Source organism: Mobula birostris, chromosome 11 (assembly GCF_030028105.1).
Source record: "Mobula birostris isolate sMobBir1 chromosome 11, sMobBir1.hap1, whole genome shotgun sequence".
Taxonomy (NCBI): domain Eukaryota; kingdom Metazoa; phylum Chordata; class Chondrichthyes; order Myliobatiformes; family Myliobatidae; genus Mobula; species Mobula birostris.
This window is the reverse complement of record NC_092380.1, coordinates 75,194,072-75,218,572: the sequence shown is the minus strand read 5'-3', so window position 1 is coordinate 75,218,572 and position 24,501 is coordinate 75,194,072. Positions and strand designations below refer to the sequence as shown.

The 24,501-nt window shown below is 40.8% G+C and overlaps 1 protein-coding gene across 1 annotated transcript in view; it reads left to right on the top strand.

Annotated features, from left to right (window-relative positions):
• lmo1 (LIM domain only 1) overlaps positions 1 to 19,273 on the top strand; it is a 47,609-nt gene extending 28,336 nt beyond the window's left edge. Inside the window, exons 3-5 of the mRNA XM_072273154.1 lie at positions 6,350 to 6,563; positions 17,377 to 17,502; positions 18,549 to 19,273. Coding sequence (XP_072129255.1) covers positions 6,350 to 6,563; positions 17,377 to 17,502; positions 18,549 to 18,654 — 446 coding nt within the window. The 3' untranslated portion in view covers positions 18,655 to 19,273. The remainder of the gene's footprint in view (positions 1 to 6,349; positions 6,564 to 17,376; positions 17,503 to 18,548) is intronic.
• Positions 19,274 to 24,501: the final 5,228 nt, after the last annotated feature.

Here is a 24,501-nt window from a genome sequence, read left to right as displayed (position 1 = left end):
TCCAGTTGAGTATTGAAGGGAAAAAAATAAACTTGGTGGAAATGAGTGCTTATATAGCTTGTATCGTTGTAGTCCTGACAAACAGCTTTCGAAATTGATCACTGATCCCAAAATTAACTTGCAACCAAGAAAATTCAGTTGTTACATATGCCATGTAGTCACTAGGTGGTTTACAGAAATTTTAAATTGTTATTGTGAAGCTAGTGTTTAGGGAGAACCTATTTCACATTACAATTTGCTGACTCCAAGTTTGCTCACTTTCCTAAACATTGGGGTACCTGCTCTAAACATCAGTGGTCTTTCACTGGAGGTGACTTACATTAATGCTACTGCTACAGGCTTTCCTGGTCCACTTTGCATGTGCTGTCAGTACCACATTTTCCTTGGGCTTTAATATTCTGCTGAATGGACTCTCCAGAATTGCTTTGCTGACTGAATTTCCTGGCATTCTCTGGTACAAGGATGATTTTTATCTCCTGGAGCCTTCAGACTAGCCTTGTTACGGTTTGGGTTACAGTGCATTCCTTCTGGCCTAGTGTTCTTATTTGAGACCTAGAATGCAGGGTGTTGGCAGCACCTGGAACTCTGGTCTCTTTGCTGGTGCTGTGATGGTCTAGCTCTCCGGACACAACTATGTGTGGTTTGGCAAATCTTGAGGTGATCAGATTTACTCTACAAGTTGCAGGATCTCACTTCTATCATAGCCTTTCTGGTTTAGAGATGAGAGCTTGACAGGATGCCACTTCCTGTCTGGATTTGCTGTAGATGTGGACAATTTTGCATTGTCTCTGAAACAACACTACCTTCAGCTCTCCTAGGAAGTATTCCTAAATATTTCAGGCAAAGCATGGCTGCAAACAGTCCAATCTTTTGCACTTACCAGTAAGGTCTGACAATTGTTTAGGAATATTCTTAGATTTTCTTGTTTGTCTATCACCATTAATTGTCAGATGTATTATAACAGCAGACCCAATCTGGTCATGGGATTTACATAGAATAGTACAGCGCAGTACAGGCCCTTCGGCCCACGATGTTGTGCCGACCCTCAAACCCTGCCTCCCATATAAGCCCCCATCTTAGATTCCTCCATATACCTGTCTAGTAGTCTCTTAAACTTCTAGTTTATCTGCCTCCACTGCTGACTCAGGTAGTGCGTCCCACGCACCAACCACTCTCTGAGTAAAAAAAACCTTCCTCTAATATCCCCCTTGAACTTCCCACCCCTTATCTTAAAGCCATGTCCTCTTGTATTGAGCAGTGGTGCCCTGGGGAAGAGGCACTGGCTATCCACTCTATCTATTCCTCTTAATATCTTGTACACCTCTATCATGTCTCCTCTCATCCTCCTCCTCTCCAAAGAGTAAAGCCGTAGCTCCCTTAATCTCTGATCATAATGCATACTTTCTAAACCAGGCAGCATGCTGGTAAATCTCCTCTGTACCCTTTCCAATGCTTCCACATCCTTCCTATAGTGAGGTGACCAGAACTGGACACAGTACTCCAAGTGTGGCCTAACCAGAGTTTTATAGAGCTCCATCGTTACATTGCGACTCTTAAACTCTATCCCTCGACTTATGAAAGCTAACACCCCATAAGCTTTCTTAACTACCCTATCCACCTGTGAGGCAACTTTCAGGGATCTGTGGACATGTACCCCGAGATCCCTCTGCTCCTCAACACTACCAAGTATCCTGCCGTTTATTTTGTACTCTGCCTTGGAGTTTGCCCTTCCAAAGTGTACCACCTCACACTTCTCTGGGTTGAACTCCATCTGCCACTTCTCAGCTCACTTCTGCATCCTATCAATGTCTCTCTGCAATCTTTGACAATCCTCTACACTATCTACAACACCACCAACCTTTGTGTCGTCTGCAAACTTGCCAACCCACCCTTCTACCCCCACATCCAGGTCGTTAATAAAAATCACGAAAAGTAGAGGTCCCAGAACAGATCCTTGTGGGACACCACTAGTCGCAATCCTCCAATCTGAATGTACTCCCTCCACCACCACCCTCTACCTTCTGCAGGCAAGCCAATTCTGAATCCACCTGACCAAACTTTCCTGGATCCCATGCCTTCTAACTTTCTGAATAAGCCTACCGCGTGGAACCTTGTCAAATGCCTTACTAAAATCCATATAGATCACATCCACTGCACTATCCTCATCTATATGCCTGGTCACCACCTCAAAGAACTCTATCAGGCTTGTTAGACACGATCTGCCCTTCACAAGGCCTTGCTGACTATCCCTGATCAGACCATGATTCTCTAAATGCCTATTGATCCTATCTCTAAGAATCTTTTCCAACAGCTTTCCCACCACAGATGTAAGGCTCACTGGTCTATAATTACCTGGACTATCCCTACTACCTTTTTTGAGCAAGGGGACAACATTCGCCTCCCTCCAATCCTCTGGTACCATTCCCGTGGACAACGAGGACATAAAGATCCTAGCCAGAGGCTCAGCAATCTCTTCTCTCGCCTCGTGGAGCAGCCTGGGGAATATTCCGTCAGGCCCCGGGGACTTATCTGTCCTAATGTATTTTAACAACTCCAACACCACCTCTCCCTTAATATCAGCCGCCTTCCTCCTGACTAGATTTTCCACCTCACTTGTCACCCATGGTTCCTTCACCCTACCATTCTTTATCTTCCTCACCGGGACAAATTTATCCCTTACATCCTGCAAGAGATCTCTAAACATCGACCACATGTCCATAGTACATTTCCCCGCAAAAACATCACCCCAATTCACACCCGCAAGTTCTAGCCTTATAGCCTCATAATTTGCCCTTCCCCAATTAAAAATTTTCCTGTCCTCTCTGATTCTATCCTTTTCCATGATAATACTAAAGGCCAGGGAGCGGTGGTCACTGTCCCCCAGATGCTCACCCACTGAGAGATCTGTGACCTGACCCAGTTCATCTTGGCTGTCTGGACCATGCTATCTTGCCATGCACTCAATCAGCCTCAAGTTAGCATTATGTTGGCTTACTTTGCATTAGGGTTAACTCCGGGTTTGATTGGAGTGGTAAATGGAATGTCCTACAGTGGACAGTCATCTATAGTGTGGAACAAGATTTTCAGTATCTTGTATGACGGGTGGACTTTGTTTACAAGAACTGTACAGTGTCATCTATTAATACTTTCATGGACAAGAGCATCTGAAGCTGGTGGAATGTGGACAGGCCAAGTCAGTCCAATGATGTTGGCTTGATCACTACCTGTCAGATTATATAGGCTGTTGCTCAGGATTTGGACAGTGCTGATGGTACCCAAGTTGCTGGTTATGGATGTGTTCATTTCATCAGTCAATGTGGAGTACTGATTTTGGGTTATCCCCAGGTAATGAACAAGTTCCATTTTTACAGTTATCTATAAGACTACTTTCTATTGAAAAATGTGCAAAACTCACTTGATGTGGTAACATCTCAATTATACTGTAATTCCATTAAAAGCCTACAAGGCTAAAGGAACAATTAATAGTGGAGGGGAAATTCGTTCTGCAGTTTGTAAGAATAATTGTATATATGCCAGACTTTAATGGTAACTCATTTGTATATAAAGATGTCATAAGTTAGAACATTGAACAGTACAGCAAAAGAACCAGCGTTTTATCCCACAATGTTTTGCCAAGCCAAACAAATTAATAATCAAATGACTAATTAAACTAATCCCCTATGCTTACACAATATCCATATCCTTGCATTTTCCTTACATTCATTAGCCTGTCTAAACATCTCTTAAAAGTCTAATGTATCTGCCTCTGCCACCACCCCAGGCAGTGCATTTCTGGCGCCCACCACTTTGTTTTTATATTTATATAAAAAAAAAAGCCCCTCGCATCTCCTTTGAAATTACCCCCTCAAATGTAATCCCTCTGGTATTAGACATTTCACCCCAGAGAAAAAGATGGTCTTCTCTATGCCTCCTCATATCTTAAACCTCTATCAGATCTCCCCTCAAAACAACCCGTGTCTGTCCATGTTCTTGTTATAGCATATGCTGTCTAATCCAGGCAGCACCTTGGTAAACCTCTTCTGTACCCTTTCCAATTCCAGGTGTTTGTAACCTGGAGGTAGCCTGTAATTGGTTGATGGGTTCCCCTGGCCCGGCTTGCTATGAGATTTCAAATGCTTCCCAGTTATACTCCATTTGAAAACTCTTGTATTGTTATCTTGAACTGGCCTGACTTCTCAGTGGTGTAAGAATCCAACAAACTTGGCATATCTGTTACCTTGTTCTTCCAAGACAGCTCTCTCAATTTAGTCAAGTGGCGTGATGTTTGTGACAAGGGCTTCACAGGGTCAGGAAAGGCTTGTCTAGATTAATTCACAGGTTGATGCCAGGCATTAAAACCCAGTGTTTTAACATGGTGCAGCCTTGTTAGACATTTAGGGTAAATTAAGATGGCCATGGATAATACTGCAAGAGGTCTGGATGTTCATGGGCCAGGTTGGTTAGAGGGAAGATTTCCTATCCTAAAAGATACAAATATCTAGATGTCTGTAAACATTTAAGGTGAATTAGTCCCCAGAGCCTGATTATCTATCCCATAGAGCGATGCATGGGAGGTGATGGCTGGGATCTTGATAAAGGTCTTTGTATTTTCCTTATTCATAATTGTGGTGCCTGAAGACTGGAGAATAGCCAATTTGTTTCCTTTTAGTTCAGTTGGGAAACCAGTAAATAGGCAGGTGAACGTTGTCAGTGGTTGGGATTTATTGCAGAAGTTTCCTGGGCACTTCTCATTTTGAAAAGCACGGACTAGTTCAGGATAGTCAGTATGGCTTTGGGTGGGCATGGTCTCCTGTCTAAATTTGGATTGTTCTAATATGACAATTGAGTAAGACAGTGAGCATTAATTTAACAAGATTCCTCCAGGTTTGCTGATCTGGAAGATTGTGTGGTCATTAAAACAATTATTCAATATTGGCTTGGTCGTAGACAGGACTGTATTGGAGGCTGAGGGATGAGCTGATAAAAGTACGAAACTTTGGACTTTTTGAGTGGGTGCATGGAAGAGGCCTGGGAGGTGGTATAATAGCAATGTTTAACAGGCATTTAAAGAGACTTGGATCTATCTCGTATTTATCCCCCATCACTACCACAACCCAGGTCTCACCTTGTATGAAATGCCTGTAGTGTTACGCTGTTTACTCTTTAGATTGTGACATAAATGCACTTTGCTAATTTATTTGTGGTAATACTACTTTGTTATATGTACTGTGTGCATGTTGGTCCAGAAGAATGTTGTTCCATTTAGCTGTATACATGTATACAGTTGAAATAACAATAAACTTGATGTGTAAGGCTTAGCCAGTTTGACAGAGTTCAGAATTAGAAACAGTATTGGGTTCTGATGGCTGTATTACCAGAGCACAATGTGATGCACAAAAGGTAAGAGCACTTGATGTCTCTTGCTGGAGATTAGAAGAATGAGGATGGGGTGGTCTTATTGAAACTTATTGAATATAGGAAGGCTAGAGAGTGGATGAGAAGATATTTTGGAAAGTGGGAATCTAGGAAGGAGGCACTGCCTCAGAATGGAGGCATTCTATTTGGAACAGATGAGGAATTTCCTTAGCCAGAGGTAGTGCATGTGGAATTCATTACCACAGATGGCTGTGGAAATATTCAAGTCAGTGGGGATATTTAAAGTGGAGGCTGATGGGTTCTTATTTCAGCAGGGCATCAAAGGTTGCAGGCAGAAGGCAAGGGAATGGGGCTGAGAGATCATCAATCAACCATGAAGGAATGACAAAGCAAGCACAATGGGCCAAATGGCCTCATTTCACTCCTATCTTGTGCAGCTGACAGGATTGTTTAGATGGCATTTTCAGTGCAGACATGGGCTTTAGGACCTGTTCATGTTCTGTTCTATGTGGATTTTTAACAATGGTCTGCAGGCGTTTGACCACATTAATGGGACTAATTTTTAAACTCTGGCTTAATTGAAGTTTTTTTTATCTGAGGTGGGATTTGAACTACCAGGCTAACTTGGAGGTTTTGGTTAACTTGCCTGATATATTTTCTAAACCATACCACCATTCAAAAGTTTTAAATCAGCTATAAAAACTTGTAGTTTATGACCAAACAACAAAAATACCAATATTTTGGTAGAATAAAATACCTTGCAAATTTGATTCTTTCAATAATTCCTAAATGTAAGATGCACATCCAATTTTACTAGTCCTTCTGTACCCAATGGATGTAGAGAAAAGTAGAAGGATGCTATCTGGGTGATGTATATCAAGTCCAGTTTATAATGGCTTGTTTTGTTCCTCAGATCTTTTGGAAAGGAAGTCTTGAGTATTAATCCTTCTAACTAAATTCCTCTGGCTCACAGGTGTACCCATGCTTTCTGTGCAACCAAAAGGAAAACAGAAGGGCTGTGCAGGCTGCAATCGCAAGATCAAGGATCGATATCTGCTAAAGGCACTGGACAAATATTGGCATGAAGACTGTCTAAAATGTGCCTGTTGTGACTGCCGCCTTGGAGAGGTTGGATCAACTCTCTACACAAAAGCAAATCTAATTCTCTGCCGTAGAGACTACTTGAGGTAAATATAGTTGCAAAAGAGCATAAAATTTGAACTTAACACTCCTTGAAGATTACAATTTTGGTACTAATTTGTTGCTTCCAAGGTAATATACTAAATCATTGTTCCATAGCGCACAGATTAACAAAACTGGAAAAACGTCATTTGCTTTGGATTGAACATGATGGCTAGGGAGTTGTTGATAAACTGAAGGACACTTTACATGCTGCCAAAAAAATATCTGGGTCAATATCACAATCTGCAAATCTGTAACAGTCCTGCCTTGCAGTTCAAATTGATGAGACCATTTTTACATCCACCATCTTTCTGTTCTGAAAAATCTAATATTGTATCCACATTCAAATAGTTTCCAGAATAAATGAATATCAGTGAACTTGTACTATTGTTCTGAAATTGGCTGAAGTGCTCTGAAGGGTCTTGTCCCAGAAGGTTGACTTTTGGATTTTCCCCTCCATAGATGCTGCCTGACTGAGTTCCTCCAGCATTGAGTTGAACTTGAGGTTGGCTGTCCTTGTAACTCATTGTTTGGCACTATCATGATGGAACCTTGGTAAAAGGGCCCCCCTTTTGTAGAAACAATGTGGCTGGGGCTCCTGGGGGTGGGGGGTGGTTAATAATTTCAGCAGGGCTTTGCTGCAGATTTCCTTGACAGTATCTGTGGGATAACCAACTTGCTGTTTCATCACTAACTTCGAGCAGAGGGTATAAAGTGTATATATGATGCAAACAGAACTGAGCCCCTCTCATGAAATGTCCTGCTGTTTGCAGAATAGACTAAGGCATGATTGTAAGGAATAGTGAGTAACATTTTTCACCACAAATGTCAAACATCTCACCTGGAGTCTAACCATTTGCTAATCAATGGTGTAGTTACCCTGCCATCAGTAATATTAGGCAGGGGTTATTCATGGTCCAGAAAATCAAATGGATCAGTGATACCACCCCAGGCTGGGTATTCTAATACAAGTGAGTCTCTATGTACTCAAAACATTCCCACCATCACACTCTTGATATAGATGGAATAAATTTACTTGAATGATGGCTGCTTCAACAAAACACAGCTCTTTACAGACCAGGACAATGCAGCCTGCATGCATGGTATCTCATCCATCACGAATATTTGCTCCCTCTGCATAATGTATCATCTATGAAATGAAGTATAGTTACTTTCCCAGACTACTGTCAGCACCTCACATGTGTGACCTTCATCAGAAAACCAGGATGGTTAGCTAATATGTGAAGTATCACTGCAAATTCCCTTTACATTGCACCAATCATGGAAACCTTAATCACTACTTGTTCTAAATCCAAGAATTCTTCACTGGGAGGTGATTAAAAGATCTAGTTGCTTAAAAATGCAATTGGGATAAGAAAAACTGATGACATTCAATTTACAAATTTGCCCAAGTTTTCTTTAAAAGGGCATATGGGCAAGAATGCATCCATTTCTTAAGTCGGTGTAATGTTGATATACTTCTGCATAAAACTTTGGTCATTTCTCAGTTGCAATATTGAATTTCCTTCTGGACAGAAGGTCAATTGGATATAATGGACTTGACACTGCTGGCACTGTTAGTATTTAAGGTGGTTTAAAAATGTATTCCATTGATTCCCAAGTTAAAATTGATAACCCCTCATTTCAGATGACTTCATCTACTGAATCATAAACGCAAGTGGTTTTGCAGATGCTGGAAATCCAGGGCAGCATACAAAATGCTGGAGGAACTCCACATGTAGGGTAGTGTCTAGTCAATATTTTGTGCCCAGATCCCTGATTAGTCCTGATAAATGGCCTCATTGTATTCCTCTCGGACACTACTTGATCTACTAAATCATATTTCTAAGAATAAAGAACACCACCCACGTTTACAAATGTGAATGCATCAGTGATCAATTTCAGCTTTTTTTTTGCATTCAAACTTCAAGACTGGCCATAGATTAGACTTGTTGCCCTAGTGTTCCAAATTTTATAGCTAATCAGTCTCGTGTGTTTCTGTATGTTGGCATCCTGGACTTCTGTTTAAGACAAATACAATGCTTACTGGAAAAAAAAATAACTTTTTGGTCACTTTATTCCTGTCCAGATTCCAGATGTTTTGATTTGTGTCTGGTTGAGTATTGTTTCAAATACATGGGGATTAGTGTAGTTTAGACCTGAAGACAGGAGCAGAATTGGGCCATTCAACCCATTGAGTCTGCTCTACATTCCATCATGTCTGATTTATTATCCCTCCCAAGCCCGTTCTCCTGACTTCTCCGTGTAACCTTTGATAGGTCCTTGATTAACCAGGGCATCAATCTGTTTTAAATATATTCAATAACTTGGCCTACATAGCAGACCTGGCGATGAATTCCACAGATTCAACACCTGGTGAAAGAAATTCCTCCCATCAGTTCTAAATGCATGTCCCTCTATTCTGAGGCTGTGCTCTTTGGTTCTGGACTCACTATAGGTAACATCCTCTCCACATCCACTGTATCTAACCCTTTCGCTATTGGATAGGTATCAGAGATTCTTCTTCCTGCCCCACCCTTCATTCTAAACTCCAGTGACTACAGGCACCTCGTATGTTAACCATCCATAAATCTCCACTGGACCCTCTCCTATGCCAGCAGATCTTCTAAGGGGCCAAAAATTGCTCTTGATATTCCAAGTGCAGTCTGACTAATGTTTAATAAAACTTCAGCATTACACCTTTGTTATTGTGTTCTTTTCCCCTCAAAGTAAATGTCAACATTTGTATTTGCCTTATCAGTAACTCACCCTGTAAGTTAACCCATAGAGAATCCTGCAAAAAGACTTCCAGGTTCCTTTGCACCTTTTTAAAATTTTCTTCCCATTTAGAAAATATCTACCTTTTCCCTTCACCACAGGCTTCCCTATATTCTATCTGGCACTTCCTTGCCCATTCTCTCAATCTGTCCAAGTTCTGCAGATGCCCTGCTTCCTCAACACTGCACTGCACCTATCTTTATCGTCTACAAGATTGGCCACAAAACAACCAATTCCATCATCCAGTTTATTGCATGTAATGCAAGTAGTGGACCCAGCACTGACCTCTGTAGTCATTGGCAGGCAACCAGAAAAGACCCACTTTATTCCCATTCTTTGGCATCTACCTGTGAACCAATCTTCTATCATGCTAGTCATATCTGTAAAACAATGGGTTCTTGCTTAGCAGCCTCACGTGTAACACCTTATCAAAGTCCTTCTGGAAAATCCAGGTAAACAACATTCACTGACTCTAACATATTCCCAACCACTGCAGCCAGCTAGCTAGACTATAATTCCCTTTCTTTTGCCTCCCTTCTTTTAAAGGATGGAGTGACATTCACAATTTTCTAGCCCTCCAGAACCATTCCAGAATCTAGTGACTGTTACTAATGCCTCCTGTCTCTTCAGCTACCTCTCTTGGTCATTTTAAGAACTTCTTGCCAGTAACATGGGACTAAGCTGCATATACCTGTACCTGATGCATTTCAAAATTAAGTTACTTTATTATTTTAATGCAGTGTTTAAAAACAAGCTGAAACCAATTGGAATTTAGTAATGCATTCTTCAGTCTTCAAACTGCACAGGAAAGATCATGCCAACTTTAAAATGTCATCCTTTGTAGTTCTCTTCAGAGCACAGCCTGAATGTGGGAGTGAATGGAAGCTCTTTAAACAAAGTTTGGTCCCAAAGAATACAAGTCCTGAGGAGCTGTATCATTGTGGCTTCACTTTGCATGGATTTGCTGACACCTTGACTAGGTACTGGTTCCACTCAAGCCAATAAATCCAGTTACTTAATTCTGCCTTGTCCGTGGTTTAAGCATTGTATTCCAGATGCAAACTGTTCAAAATGTTTTGACTTTTCAAACTAGGAAAATGTAGGGAATTTTAAAATCTGATTCTAAGGAGCGGGGATTTGTTTTGTTCCTGCCTCCCCCCACCCCTCTACTGCTTAAAACCCACTGCTTATATACTGCTCTCTAACTCTGCTATGGAGCTTAAAGGATGCTATTAACTGACTTGTTAAATCATTGTTTTAAATATTAACACAAGACATTAAAATTATGTATGACTCGCTTCAATTGAATACTTGTGCACCTCGCATGTATGACTAAGCTTGTGTTGAGCTATTTTGCAATTAAAAGTTAAGTGTTGGCTATTTTCAGTCCGACCATTCAGTTGCTTTAACTGGTTTTGCTGCACGAGTGATCAAATAAGGCAGGATTTTGGAAGTCTTTGTTCATGTGATATTGCTAAGACATTTCTCGATTGAACCAACTTGACTTCCATTCTTTTCCATAATTGTGCTGGGTGTGTACTAGATTTGCTCATTTTAGGGCATTTCTAAGTTTAGCTGTTTAGGGGGGAAAGTCTCATTTTAGCCTGTAATCTACCTCAATAAAAGTAAACCCATGGTTCATTATCCTCTCTGTCCACTCCACTGGTGTGCATTGTTTAACATCAAAGGTTTCTCCCTTAAGAGATGTGCAATTTCTCCTACCATGCTGGGGTTGTAATTTCCAGATATTTCTGTATATGTTAACCTCTGATCCATGATATTAATAGTGGCTTTTATCCAGTCATTGATCTTGAGTTTATTAGTTAATCTTTAGGTACTTGCAACTGTATAGACTAATTTTCACCTCACCACAATAGTGAAATCTCCCTGTAAATTTCATAGCTAGCTCTTAGAATGGGTTTCATTTTAAATTGGCAACCACCAATTTGATTAGTTGGAAGAAATCAGTCATGTGCAATTTATTAGTTGTCAGAACCATTCAGATTAAAGGGTGTACTGAATGCAGTTCCATTTTTTCCTTCTGCAAATGTGAATTTTGTTAAATGTGTATATATACATATATGACTGATGTCTTATATCTTATTTACATTTTTGGGTTATATACTGCTTTGTCTAATTAGAAGGTTTAGTATGTAGATGTGATCTGGAATTTGGGTGGGAGCTGTAGTGGTAGTGAGAATTTCTTGAGTCAAATATAATAACAAAGCTATCATTCTTTGATGGCCTACACTAGTTCAATTGCCAGAATTGTTCTACAACTTGGTAAGATGGTCTTTCTCAGTGTGGCTTGTAATCATTTGCTGTAAGTTTCTGGGAAGGTTAAAGGGTAGGAAGTAAGGAAATAATTCATGTTTACAAATTGTCAGCAAGTTGGTCTGTAGGCTCCAACTGAGTACAAATCCACTCCTTGTGCTTTTAAAATGTTTATAAATTACAGTGCACTGTGCTTTCTTGCCAAAGAGAACCTTGACTGAACATGCACAATGTATCCCTATTGTTCCTATGATGTGGTTCAATAAGCTAAATTTGTGAAAGTGTCAAGTTATGAATAACTTTAATGATCGAGGAATTACGCGAGCTAGATGCAAATCTGGCTGGCTGGAGATGAAGGGTGATGTGCAGGCAGGCTTTGGCATGGCATGAATTGGGGTCTGCATAGCCACTGGCTCTTTAAAGAATTTTGGATAATGGATAAAAAGTACTGTCTTAATAAATACAAAATAGTTTGGTTCATAAATGATAGCATTGAGAATGAAAATGGTGCACATCTCAAATAAATTATAACAGTAGTCAATCATGAGGCAGCTAGAAAGAAGCTTTTGAATGGTAAAGCTGCTAAGTAGTTCCGGACCTGAAGGCTTGGGACATTAAAAATCACAGGTTAATGGAATTCTGGCTTTTAAAGAGAACTGCGAAAGAATGTGCAGTGATTAAAAAGCATATTGACTGTGCTTTACTGCATAGATTTGAGAACATAATTGAGACAAGCCAAGGGTTTGTATCTGTAAATTGAGTGATTCTAACATTCTGGGAACAAAGGAGATGAGAGAAACCATTTCTGCAAGATGAAATCTAAGGTTGGGAATCTTCTCAAAATTTAAAGCACTTTTTTTTAAAGTTCAAAGTAAATTTATTAAGTACATTTATGTTACCATATGCAAACCTGAGATTCGTTTTGAGGGCATTTACAATAAATGAAAGAAACAAAAGAATCAATGAAATACTGCACCCAACAAGGCAAACAACCTATTTGCAAAAGATGACAAATTGCAAAAACTATACAAAGAAGAAAAATAAATATTGAACAGGAGATGAAAGGTTCTTGAAAATGAGTCCATAGGTTGTGGTAACTGTTCAGCAATGGGGTCAGTGGAGGTATCCCCTCTGGTTCAAGAAGCCTAATGTTGAGGGGTAATAACTGTTCCTGAACCTCAGGGTATGAGTCCTGAGGCTTCAGTGCCTTCCTGATGGCAGCAGTGAGAAGAGTAAGGCCTGGATGGTGGGGGTGTTTGCTGCTGCTTCCTGTGACAGCATTCCTTGTAGATGTGCTCGATGGTGGAGAGGACTTTAGCTGTGATGGAATGGGCTGTTGTAGGCTTTTCCTTGCAAAGGCATTGGTGCTTCCATACTAGGCTGTAGATGTGTGGTACTCTTCACTGCACATCTATAGAAGCTTGTCTAAGTTTTAGATGACGTGCTCAATGTTCACAAACTTTAAAATGTAGAGGCGCTGGCATGCTTTCCTCTTAATGGCACTTATGTGCTGGATCTAGGTCAGATCTTACAAAATTATAACACTGAGGAATTTATAGTTGCTGACCTTCTCCACCTCTGATCTCCAAATGAGGACCGTCTCATAGACCACTGGCTTCCTCCTGAAGTCTATAATCAACTCGTTGGTTGTCTTGACATTAACAAGAGGTGGTTGTTGTGGTACCACTCAGCTAGATTTTCAATCTCTGTCCTATATGCTGATTCATCACCTTTGAGTCAGCCAATGACACTGGTGTCAACAACAAACAAGTCTGGCATTGGAGCTGTGCTTGGCCTTGGCCACCTGCTCTACTCACTTTACACTTGTGACTGAGTGCACAGCCTTGTGCAATTATGCTGAAATAAATTGTGGAAGAGATGTTGCCAATCCAAACTGGTGTATGCAAGTAAAGAAATCAAGGATCTGGTTGCTTTATGGGCTATTGAGGCCTAGGTCTTGAAGCTTGTTGAGCAAGTTTGAGGGGATGATATTGAATTCTGAGCTGTAGTCCATGAGAGCATCCTAGTGTACACTGTCCAAATGTTCGAGTTGAGCGAGTAGCCAATTAAATGATGCGTACTGTTGTGACAGTAAACAAATTGGTGTTTCTCAGGCAGGAGTTGGTGTTTTGTCACGAACCTCTCAAAACACTTCGTCATCATGGACGATTGTCATTGAAGCAGGTTACTATGTTCTTCGGCACCAGAGTAATCGAAGTCTGCCTGAAGCAGTTGGGTACCTCACTGCTGAAGCAGGAGGTTAAGGATATTGTTGAACATGCCAGTCAGTTGATCTGCACATGTCTTTGGTATTCGTCATAAAATATCGATTTTAAAAATCGTGTGATCTGAGGGTGGAGAATTTATTGAATTAGTATGTTGGTCAACTAAAACTGAAGGATTAAAAGGTCTTCTCGTAATGTTTATCAAGAAAGTGAAGTACAAGAATCCAAAGGATGGTGATAAATGGTTGGGTGTGGGGCTGGATATTGGATGTCAAACATTGTATGAACTTTGAGGAGAAAAATGTTCTGTACAAGTGGGGCACTTGAGTGCAAATGAGAAGGAAGAAAGTCCTTTAATTGAAGGAACACTTGTGATGCTAAAGCATGGAACATCCACCTTTTAGCCTTTTAGTGAAAACAAGGGCTGATGGCCCATGGAATAGGCACAAACTCCTGGGTCAGCCATTCCAACCAAGTTTCCCAGAACAATCCTTTGGAAGATGATGCTGGAGCATTTACTAATCTGAAGCTTTGATCATGTTTGAAGAAGTGGATTGATAGATTCATTAAAGATAAAGAGCGAGTAATGCATGCGGATTTCTGGAATATGGACTGCCCTATAAATCTGTTGTATTTGGATTGGGATCTGTAATGTATGAAATTGTGATGCTAAATTTGATTCTAGTGGAGTAAAAAAAAAACTGGGTGACTAGGGACAATTAGCAAGAAGTAATTTGGATTGTGGAAGTACAATGGTTCTCAAAGTGCTGTTTAAAGCTACCAATGCAGATATTTGAATGAAGTTAAAATTTGAAATGGGGTGCTTTACCAAGAGATAGAGATGCATGTTATCAGTCTCCTTCTCACACCACCAATAACCTGAGGGAATGGAGCATGTAAATAGTTCTAAATAACAAACACCATTGCAAAGGTGATTAGACAATTACCACCTGCACTAACATCTGGTTCACTCTAATTACTAGACTAATTACACCAAGTTTTTGACCATTGGGAACACCAGATTAATATGCGAGTTTGAACCAATTTGCTTTTTGAGGGTGGGGGAAGGGACTGTTAATATGTAGGAATTACAGATGTGCTATTTTTTTAATTTAAGGTATATAAATTCGTTTGTAGTTTTGACCTGCGTATGGATTTGATGCCAACTTTAAGGCTTGGTGGGCAGAAAGATGGTATGCTTTCTCCAGGAAGTGTTCAGGGGTTTTGTTCTGAAGTATGGGTAATGTAACTTGCATATGATATTCTCCATTTGGGAGAATGGGGCAAGAGTAAATTTAAGAATGCACCAGTACATCACTGAATATTGATAGATGACTCTTGCGGACTTGAGTCAACACAGTTGAATAAAGTAAGCAACTTGATTCATACTTCAGGAATGAGGTGTATTCTGATTGTCTTTGGAGGGGGGAAATTCTTAATGTTTTAAGTGACACCTAAGCTGCATCCAACTAATGTGCTAATTAGGAACTATATAATGAGAAGGCTCCCTGCCATTCAAACAGAAGTGTTGAACTATTCAGGTAGCATTAGAGGCTTTGCACAATTTTCAGCTTCTGTCTTGGGCTATGTCCACACTAGACCGGATAAATCCGTAAGCAAAGCTTTTTCTCCTCGTTTTGACCCTCAGTCCACACTAAAATGGCGTTTTCCTCCCCCAAAAATGGAGATTTTCAGAAATGCCCTCCAGAGTGAATAAATCTGAAAATGTCTAATAGCTGGTTATCTGTACACACTATGCCAGATATTTTTAAAACCGCTGTCGTGACGTGCCGGAACAAATGGTGGCGGCAGTGCGGCATTTCATTGTTTTGTTGATGCAACCTCCAACACCACAACAATATCTGACAATAGATGTGTAACATCCTAATGTAACATTGTATGGAAATACAAGATAACACTGATGCAGACATGTTTTATACAGTTAACAAGGTGCTTTATTAATGTATTGCTTGTGCAAACTTTCAATAGGTGCAATTGTCACTTTTGCCCAGTAACTCGTTTTATTGCACATGTTAAATACAGCAAAATAATACACAAAGACATGGCAAAAGTAAAGGCAAACAAATGAGGTAACAGCAAATTTCACCCATGCCCAGTAACAAGCCTTATTGCATTTAGTTGTAGCTGTCGTCTCTTTCATCGGTGAAGAGACTACGGCTGTAGGAAATGTTTCTGGACAAATGCGCACCAAGTCTTTCGTTTGGCAATTTCCTTAAGTTTTTCTAGTCCATAACTGGGCAAATGTGCACCAAGTATCCAGTTTCCTCTTTGCTTGTTTTCTGTGTGTCCTGCGCATGCCCAGTGGAGGAGATTTGCCCAAATATCCATTTTAATGTGGACAGGGGTATTTTTAAAAACCTAGTGTGGATGCCTGTCGTTTTTATGCGAAACTGGTGTTTTCAAAATTATCTGGTCTAGTGTGGACGTAGCCTTAAGCCTGATTTATACTTCTGCGTTAACTGGACACCGTAACCTATGCAAGTGACTTGCGCGTGTTGTGAGCATTTATACTTGTGCGTTGGTGTGTCTGCGTCGCTCTGCAATTCACACACATCACGCATGTGCACTCACCCGCCTGTGCAAGGCTTCGTGGTCATGGTAGTCTTTCTTGGGGTAAACAAGACGCGAGCGTCTTTTTTTGTAAAAGCAAATGTGTCCTCCATAATTTCGGAGGTCTGTAAAGCTTTATGGAAAGCATTGCAGCCAGAGTTCCTTCCCTGCCCTTCAGTCGCCCAGTGGGAAGCTATTGCAGCGTAGGATGAAATGCGATGCTACCAAGCGGACCAATCTGAGTTTTTACAGTCTGTGTTGCCGCAATGTGCGGTTACATTTTGGGAGAGGTGCGCGTCGCAGCAACACAGGCTCTCACGTAGGGTTCTGCGTTGGCTTTGCGTAGGGTTTGCAGCGACACAGTACTTTTTGCGATGCATTGCCGCAGAAGTATAAATCAGGCTTTAATGTCACTGGGTTTTTCCTTGATTGTTCATGTGCAAATTTCCATATCTTTGCAGTCCTGCATTAAACATAAAGGGGAAAGGCAAAAACAATGCCATTTCTCTCTCATACATATGAAAGTTCATTGACCCAAAATGTTTTTCTCCACAGATGCTCCTTGACAGCCCAGAATTAAGACTTCTGGGGTGTTTGGCATTTTATGCACCTTGTGTAGCCTCTAAACATTTGCTTGCTAGGTGTTTAACATCTGAATAGTCAAGATCAAGAGATTATTTGTTCTTAGTAGTGCTCTAGGATCCTTGTCCACAAGCAAATGGAAGTGGTGGTGATTTGTATGATGTGCCTTGCAATAATCTACAATCTGAATGGAACTGTTGCCTTGAATGCTAATAAGGCTTGAAACTAAACTTCTGAAGAGAAGGTGCCACTCTGCCTAATTGCTCTTTACTTAATAAGATACATCAATTAATAACTGCAGTACAAGATCAAGGCCCTAAATTTAGGTTTTGCTTTTTATCCAATTACCTTTTTTCTCATTGCATGTTACATCGTTTTATTTGTCTAGGCTCTTTGGTACCACTGGGAATTGTGCAGCATGCAGTAAACTGATTCCTGCTTTTGAGATGGTGATGAGAGCCCGTGATAATGTCTACCACTTGGACTGCTTTGCCTGTCAACTTTGCAACCAGAGGTAGGTTTGGGAGAGCAATTGCCTTATGTTAGTAATTAAACATGTAGGCTTCATCTATTGTCTATAATACACCCAGCTGGAATGTTTGTTTTGTGATTCCAGTTGTCCTTTAAAAGTTTACCAATCTTTAATCCCTAAATGTGGGCAGGTGTTAAACTGAATGTTTTACATGGTAACAGGCATTGCATGAATTCTAATTGACAACAATTGAACATGCCTTTTGAGTTGCTTTTAAGGGAAGGAAATTCTGCAGAATAAATGGTTAACTTGTGCAATTTTAACACATCTTGAGCACTTCAGTAGCATGTATTGGGTTGGAAAGAGTCTGCTTGCTTTTCTATATTGCCTTTGGCTGACAAGAAACCAGAAATTCCAACCTCTTGATTTTCCTGAGCACTCTGGAGATTGGCCAATTAAGAGGCCAATTAAGATGTCTTCTGACAAAAATCTGAGCAAATCTAAAGCATTTACAGAAATATCAGTAGGGAACCTTCTGGTCACCAGTTTATCATATGGTAACCTACTACAGACAGGTTAGATCTGGAAAATCTGAAAGCAGATTTGACCATTCAAGATCATAGACGTCTACCAGGAGACCTCATTCTGAAAACCTGCTCAATCATGTTGACTACAGGCAGTAATTTGCCTTCCATAATAAGGAAATAAGTGTGATATGTTTAAAATCTTCAATGCACTAGTGATAGCAGCCAATGAAATTGAATCTGCATCTATTGTAGGTACACAGCAGTTTAATCTCAAGATCTTGCAATGCAGAACTGATTTTGGTCTGTGCAGTATTGTTTGCTGAAAGCATGTTAGAAATTATAAATAGTATTTTTGCATTTGAAATATGCCAGGTGGAGTTGTAAAAACTTCCTTCTGATCCTGAGCTATAAAACTTAAAATGTATATAAACATATTCAGTGCTATGATTAAATACAGTGGTATCAAACTCCAATGTTATGCACTCTGGTCCAAATTACATTGTTGTGGAATACGAATTGTGAAATGTCAAGCTCACCAGTGTACCTTGCAATTTTCTCTAGGTTTTGTGTGGGAGACAAATTTTTTCTGAAGAATAACATGATCCTCTGCCAAATGGACTATGAGGAAGGGGCAATGAATGGAAGTTTCTCATCACAAGTTCAGTGACTTGCTCATGACCTTCAAAGCATTGTGGGGTGAGCTACAATGCTTAAACATAAATGGAGAGCATCTGTCAGCTTGCTTGCAACACTTCAAATAGTCCAGGATGGATTAAAGTAACATTCTTCAACACAGAGCAGTTAAGATTTTAGATGCACAGCTGTGCTTGTTTAGCTGGGCAGTGCTTTGCCTGTATGTTTTGTGATGTTGGGTCTGGGAGGGGTATGTACAGTCTGTTTCTGTATATATAAACTGGAACATTTATTTTACATAAATGTATTGCAATTTTATTATTACTGGTGTGCATTAAAGAAGATTAAATGTTCTGCTTGTGAACAACTGATTCTTTTAAATCTATCTTGGAAAATAGTTGGGGGATTATTTTGATATTGAAACTGTCCTGGAGAGTTGATAACTCATGCAGCTGCAAGATTTCTAATTGAATTATGTATCTTTATTATGGGACTCACTCTACAACAAGACAAGTACAATGCCACTACTGAAAAATCTAAATTGGCACTTGAGTGCCACTAAATACTATTCTCAGGGAAGAAAGGAATAGTTTAGTGGCATACTTTTTGTCTTCTAGAACTTCAGGAATGTTATGGTGAATTGGGTTCAAGGGAATTGTTGCTTCTGTCAACAGTACATTTGAGTTGACAGCAATGATCCTTGTGGTCCAAAGAGTATTTCTCATGCATTCTATCAAATGCATGATCATTTAGCTAGCTGTATCCTGTGCTTGCTTCATTCTGAAATGAACATGCAGATGTCTAATTCGTTGAATATACTTGTAGCATTCTTCCTACGAAATGGTTTGAAACTTCTGAATCAAAACAAAAATTGATCCTAGAAATGTGACATAAAAACAATACAGGAAATTCTCAGCTGGTTAGGCAGCATCTGTGGAAAGAAGTGGAATTAGCATTTCAAGTCCAAGACCCTGATCAGAAATTGGGAAGAAAAATTACTTCAGTTGCAGAGGTGAGGGAGGGATGGGCAAAACAATGGGTGAGATGAGGGCAATTTTATTTTGTCTTACCCTTCCCTGGACTTTCCCTGCTAATGAAATTTTGCTTTCTTTCCAACTGCTAATGAATAGTCTGAAGTGTTAACATGTTCTCTTCTGCCTGACCTGGATTTCAAGCATTTGTTTTCTAACTTGCTGGCAGTTGCCTTTGTAGTTTTTAAAATGCGGTGGGTACAATACATGAAAATTGCTGAGTGGATGCTGTTCCTTCACTTTCAAATGCATTGGAATATACTTCATGCAGAGTAGCAATTTGGAAAAACTTGTATGATCTCTGCTGGTTTAGCAGATGTGCCACAATGACTAGTTTCACAAGTGAACCCTTTTGGTGTTTTTGATGCATTTATTCAGAATCTTGTCTGGCTCTGTCTTCATTCTGACATAGAAATGTTTAGATATGCTAATACTAATGAAGGGAATTCGAATGAAAATTTCCTTTAGGGATTTGGGTGATTTTATGCATCTGTATCTGCATAGTAACTTCTAATTTGTGCATTCCAGTAGATGTTTGTTATGAAGCATTCTTTTGAAAACAGTTTTTACTGTAAGAAAATCAAAATTTTGAATAATGGTCTATTTTTTCCTTGAGTAATAAATGGCTTTCAAATGATTTCAATAACTCTTAAAATCCAAGAATTGACTGCCAAGTCAATGCAAGTAGTGTTAATACTTGTAGTTTAAATGATCACATTTAATTTTTCTAAATAATGGAACTATTTGTGTAGATTTATGTAGCACTAGAACACCTTCAGAGCCTCAGTGCACATCTGTTAAGGAAATACTTTTTATCTGGCCGTTTATGTAGGAAATCTGGCAAGCTTGCACACAGGGACAAAGGGGTGTGACTTGGGGAGGCAGAGGGATCAAAGAAGTTGTGCTAGAGGAGTCTCAGCCCTTGGGCTTGCTCAACAGGTCAGTGATTATTATTCTCGAAGGATGAGAATGGGGGGGGTATAGGAAGAATCAGTAACTGAACCATGACGCTAGTTCAGGAGGCATTCAAGAGGAGGAAGGAAGAGAAATGTAATTAGGATAGTATAGATAGGAATAGACAAAATTCTGTCAAGAATTCGACAGACCCAAAAACTGTTCTCCTGGTGCTTAGGTTCAGGACATCTCATCTGATCTTCACAGAAATTTGGAGTGGGAAGGGAAGGATCTAGTTGTCCATATGGTACTAATGACATAGGAAGAACAAGAAGAGGTTCTGCTGAAGAAAGTTGAGCAGCCAGGGACGACATTATCTTATCTCTGGACTGTTACCTGAGCCCAGAAAAAATTGGTATTGGGTTAATAAGATATGAAGTTGGATGTGGGAGAAGTGGGTTTAAATTTGTGGGACATTGGTACCAGTTTCTGAGGAAAGAAGCTGTTCTGATGAGATGGGCTTCAGCTGAGCCACGTTGGGTCCAGGGTCCTAGTAAACTGCATAACTAAGGTTGTGGGTTGGGCTTTATATATTGTGTGTGTGTGTGTGTGTGTAAGTAAAATGGAAAGTGTAGAAGAGCTTGCAGAAGTCTCCAGAATACAGAATAAAGTGATGTTTAGAAAGAGATAAGAATTTAAGGGCAACATAGATGAAATTGTAAAGGATGGTGAATACAATCCTCGAGCTTGAACAGCAGCCAATCTGAGTTCGGAGGTGAAGTGTCTTCACCCAGGTTGAGGAGACAGCTTTAAAGGTTGGTGCTTCATAGCCATATTCTCAGTGTGAACAGTGGCCATTGTTGGATTGGGGCCGTGTTAGTGGGGCGACGGTTGGCTTTGGCTCAACAGGTGTCAGCAACATGGGTATCTGGTAAGCTTTTCCTCATCTTCATCTGCCAATGTGTAGTTGAACTGGTAAGAATGGCTCCACAGACTGTTTTCTCTGTGTGAGATCCTGGGAGGCCTCCAGCCTCCTAGATAACCACATCTGCACCAGGTGCACCAAGCTGCAGCTCCTCACAGAATGTGTTAAAGAACTGGAGCTGCAACTGGCTGACCTTTGGCTCATAAGGGAAACTAAGATGACAAGGAGGAAGTATCTCCTAGGTTGCAGGAGGCAGGTGAATGGGTTCCTCAGGAGAGGGAAGGGATGCGGGCAGCTAGTACAGAGTAACCATGTGGCCATTCTCAATAACAGTTATACCATTCCGTACATAACAGCAGAGTTGCAGCAACAATTGCTGGCACTGGCTCAGAAGGGAAGGGCTCAAAGGAGAAATGCAGTGGTGAGAGATTTCATAGAGTAGATAGGAGAGTCTGACATGATAGACCAAGATGGTATGTTTCCTCCTGGGTGCTAGTATCAAGGATGCCTTGGATTGCATTCATGACATTTTAAAGGGGGAGGGTGAGCAACCAGGTGTCTTGGTACATGTTAGTACCAAGGAAAAGAGGGGGTCCTAAAGAGAATTTTGAGAGCTAGGTAGAAAACAAAAACAGGACCTCTGGGGTACATCTCTGGATTGCTGCCAGTGCCATCAGGACTGAACAGAATGATTTGGCAGATGTGTGACTGGGGAACTGGTGCTGGGGGGGTTGTTTCAGATTTTCTGCAGGTCATATTTGGGAAAGATGTGACCTGTACAAAAGAGATGGGATACACCTGAACCTGAGGGGAACCAATATCCTTGCAGACAGATTTGCTAGGGCTGTTGGGGAGGGTTTAACCTAGTTTGGTAGAGTAGTGGGAACCAGAGTGGTGGGGTTGAGAATGGGGATGTTTACAAGCAGCAAAAGGCCTGAAGTTAAGTCACCTGGATTTGATGGACTACACCCCAGGGTTCTGAAAGAGGTGACTTGAGAGATTGTGGAGGCGTTAGTAATAATTCAAGAATCGAGATTCTGGCATCATTCCAGAGGACTAGAAAATTGTAAATGTTACTCCACTCTTCAAGAAGGGAGAGAGGCAGAAGAAAGGAAATTGCAGGCCAGTTAGCCTGAACCCAGTGGCTGGGAAGATGGAGTCCATTGTTAATGATGTGGTTTTGGGGTACTTGGAGGCACTTCACAAAATAGGCCACGGTCAATATGGTTTCCTTAAGGGAAAACCTTGCCTGACAAATCTATTGCTCTTTCTTCAAAGAATTCCAACAGGATGGACAACAGAGAATTGATGGACGTGCACTTGGATTTTCAGAAGGCTTTTGACAAGGTACTGCACATGAGGCAACTAAAGAAGAGCCCAGGGTATTACAGGAAAGGTACCGGCGAGAATAGAACTTCGGTTGATTCCCAGGAAGTAAAAGTGTGGGCATAAAGGGAGCCTTTTTGGTTTGGCTGCCGGTGACTAGTGGTGGTCCTCGGGGGGTCTGTGTTGGGACCACATCTTTTTAGGTTGTTTGTCAATAACTTGGATAAAGGAATTGAAGACTTTGTGGCCAAGTGTGCAGGTGATATGAAGATAGGTGGAGGGGCTGGTGTTGAAGCAGAGAAGCTGCAGAAGGACTTAGACAAGTGAGAAGAATGGGGGGGAAATAGGAAATGGAATAGTCGTGAAGTGTATGGTCATGCACTTGGTAGAAGAAATGAAAGACTATTTTCTAAACTAAGAGAAAATCCAAAAATTCAAGGTGCAAAGGGACTTGGGAGCCCTCATGAAGGATTCCCCAAAGGTTAATTTGTGGGTTAAATCAGTGAAGAGGAAGGCAACTGCAATGTTAGCATTCATTTCAAGAGGACTAGGATATAAAAGCAAGAATGTAATGCTGAGGTTGTATAAACCACTGGTAAAGCCTCAGTTGGAGTATTGAGCAGTTTTTGAGCACCTTTTTCCAAGAACATGCTGACATTGGGGAGGGTTCACAGAAGAATGATTCCAGGAATGAAATTTGTCATATGAGCAGCAATTAAAGACTCTAGGCCTGTACTCACCGGAATTTAGAAGAATGAGGGGATCTCATTAAATCCAATCAACTGTCGAAAGGCCTAGTTAGTGGATGTGAAGATATTTCCTTGGGGAGTCTAGGGCCAGAGGGCACAGCCTCAAAATAAAGGAATATCTGTTTAAAACAGATGGATTTCTTTCACCAGAGGATGGTGAATCCTCTTTCAGAATGGCAGGCAGTGACTAGTGGGGTACCGCAAGGCTCAGTGCTGGGACCCCAGTTGTTTACAATATATATTAATGACTTGGATGAGGGAATTAAATGCAGCATCTCCAAGTTTGCAGATGACACGAAGCTGGGTGGCAGTGTTAGCTGTGAGGAGGATGCTAAGAGGACGCAGAGTGACTTGGATAGGTTGGGTGAGTGGGCAAATTCATGGCAGATGCAATTTAATGTGGATAAATGTGGAGTTATCCACTTTGGTGGCAAAAATAGGAAAACAGATTATTATCTGAATGGTGGCCGATTAGGGAAAGGGGAGGTGCAACGAGACCTGGGTGTCATTATACACCAGTCATTGAAAGTGGGCATGCAGGTACAGCAGGCGGTGAAAAAGGCGAATGGTATGCTGGCATTTATAGCAAGAGGATTCGAGTACAGGAGCAGGGAGGTACTACTGCAGTTGTACAAGGCCTTGGTGAGACCATACCTGGAGTATTGTGTGCAGTTTTGGTCCCCTAATCTGAGGAAAGACATCCTTGCCATAGAGGGAGTACAAAGAAGGTTCACCAGATTGATTCCTGGGATGGTAGGACTTTCATATGAAGAAACACTGGATGAACTGGCTTGTACTCATTGGAATTTAGAAGATTGAGGGGGGATCTGATTGAAATGTATAAAATCCTAAAGGGATTGGACAGGCTAGATGCAAGAAGATTGTTCCTGATGTTGGGGAAGTCCAGAACGAGGGGTCACAGTTTGAGGATAAAGGGGAAGCCTTTTAGGACTGAG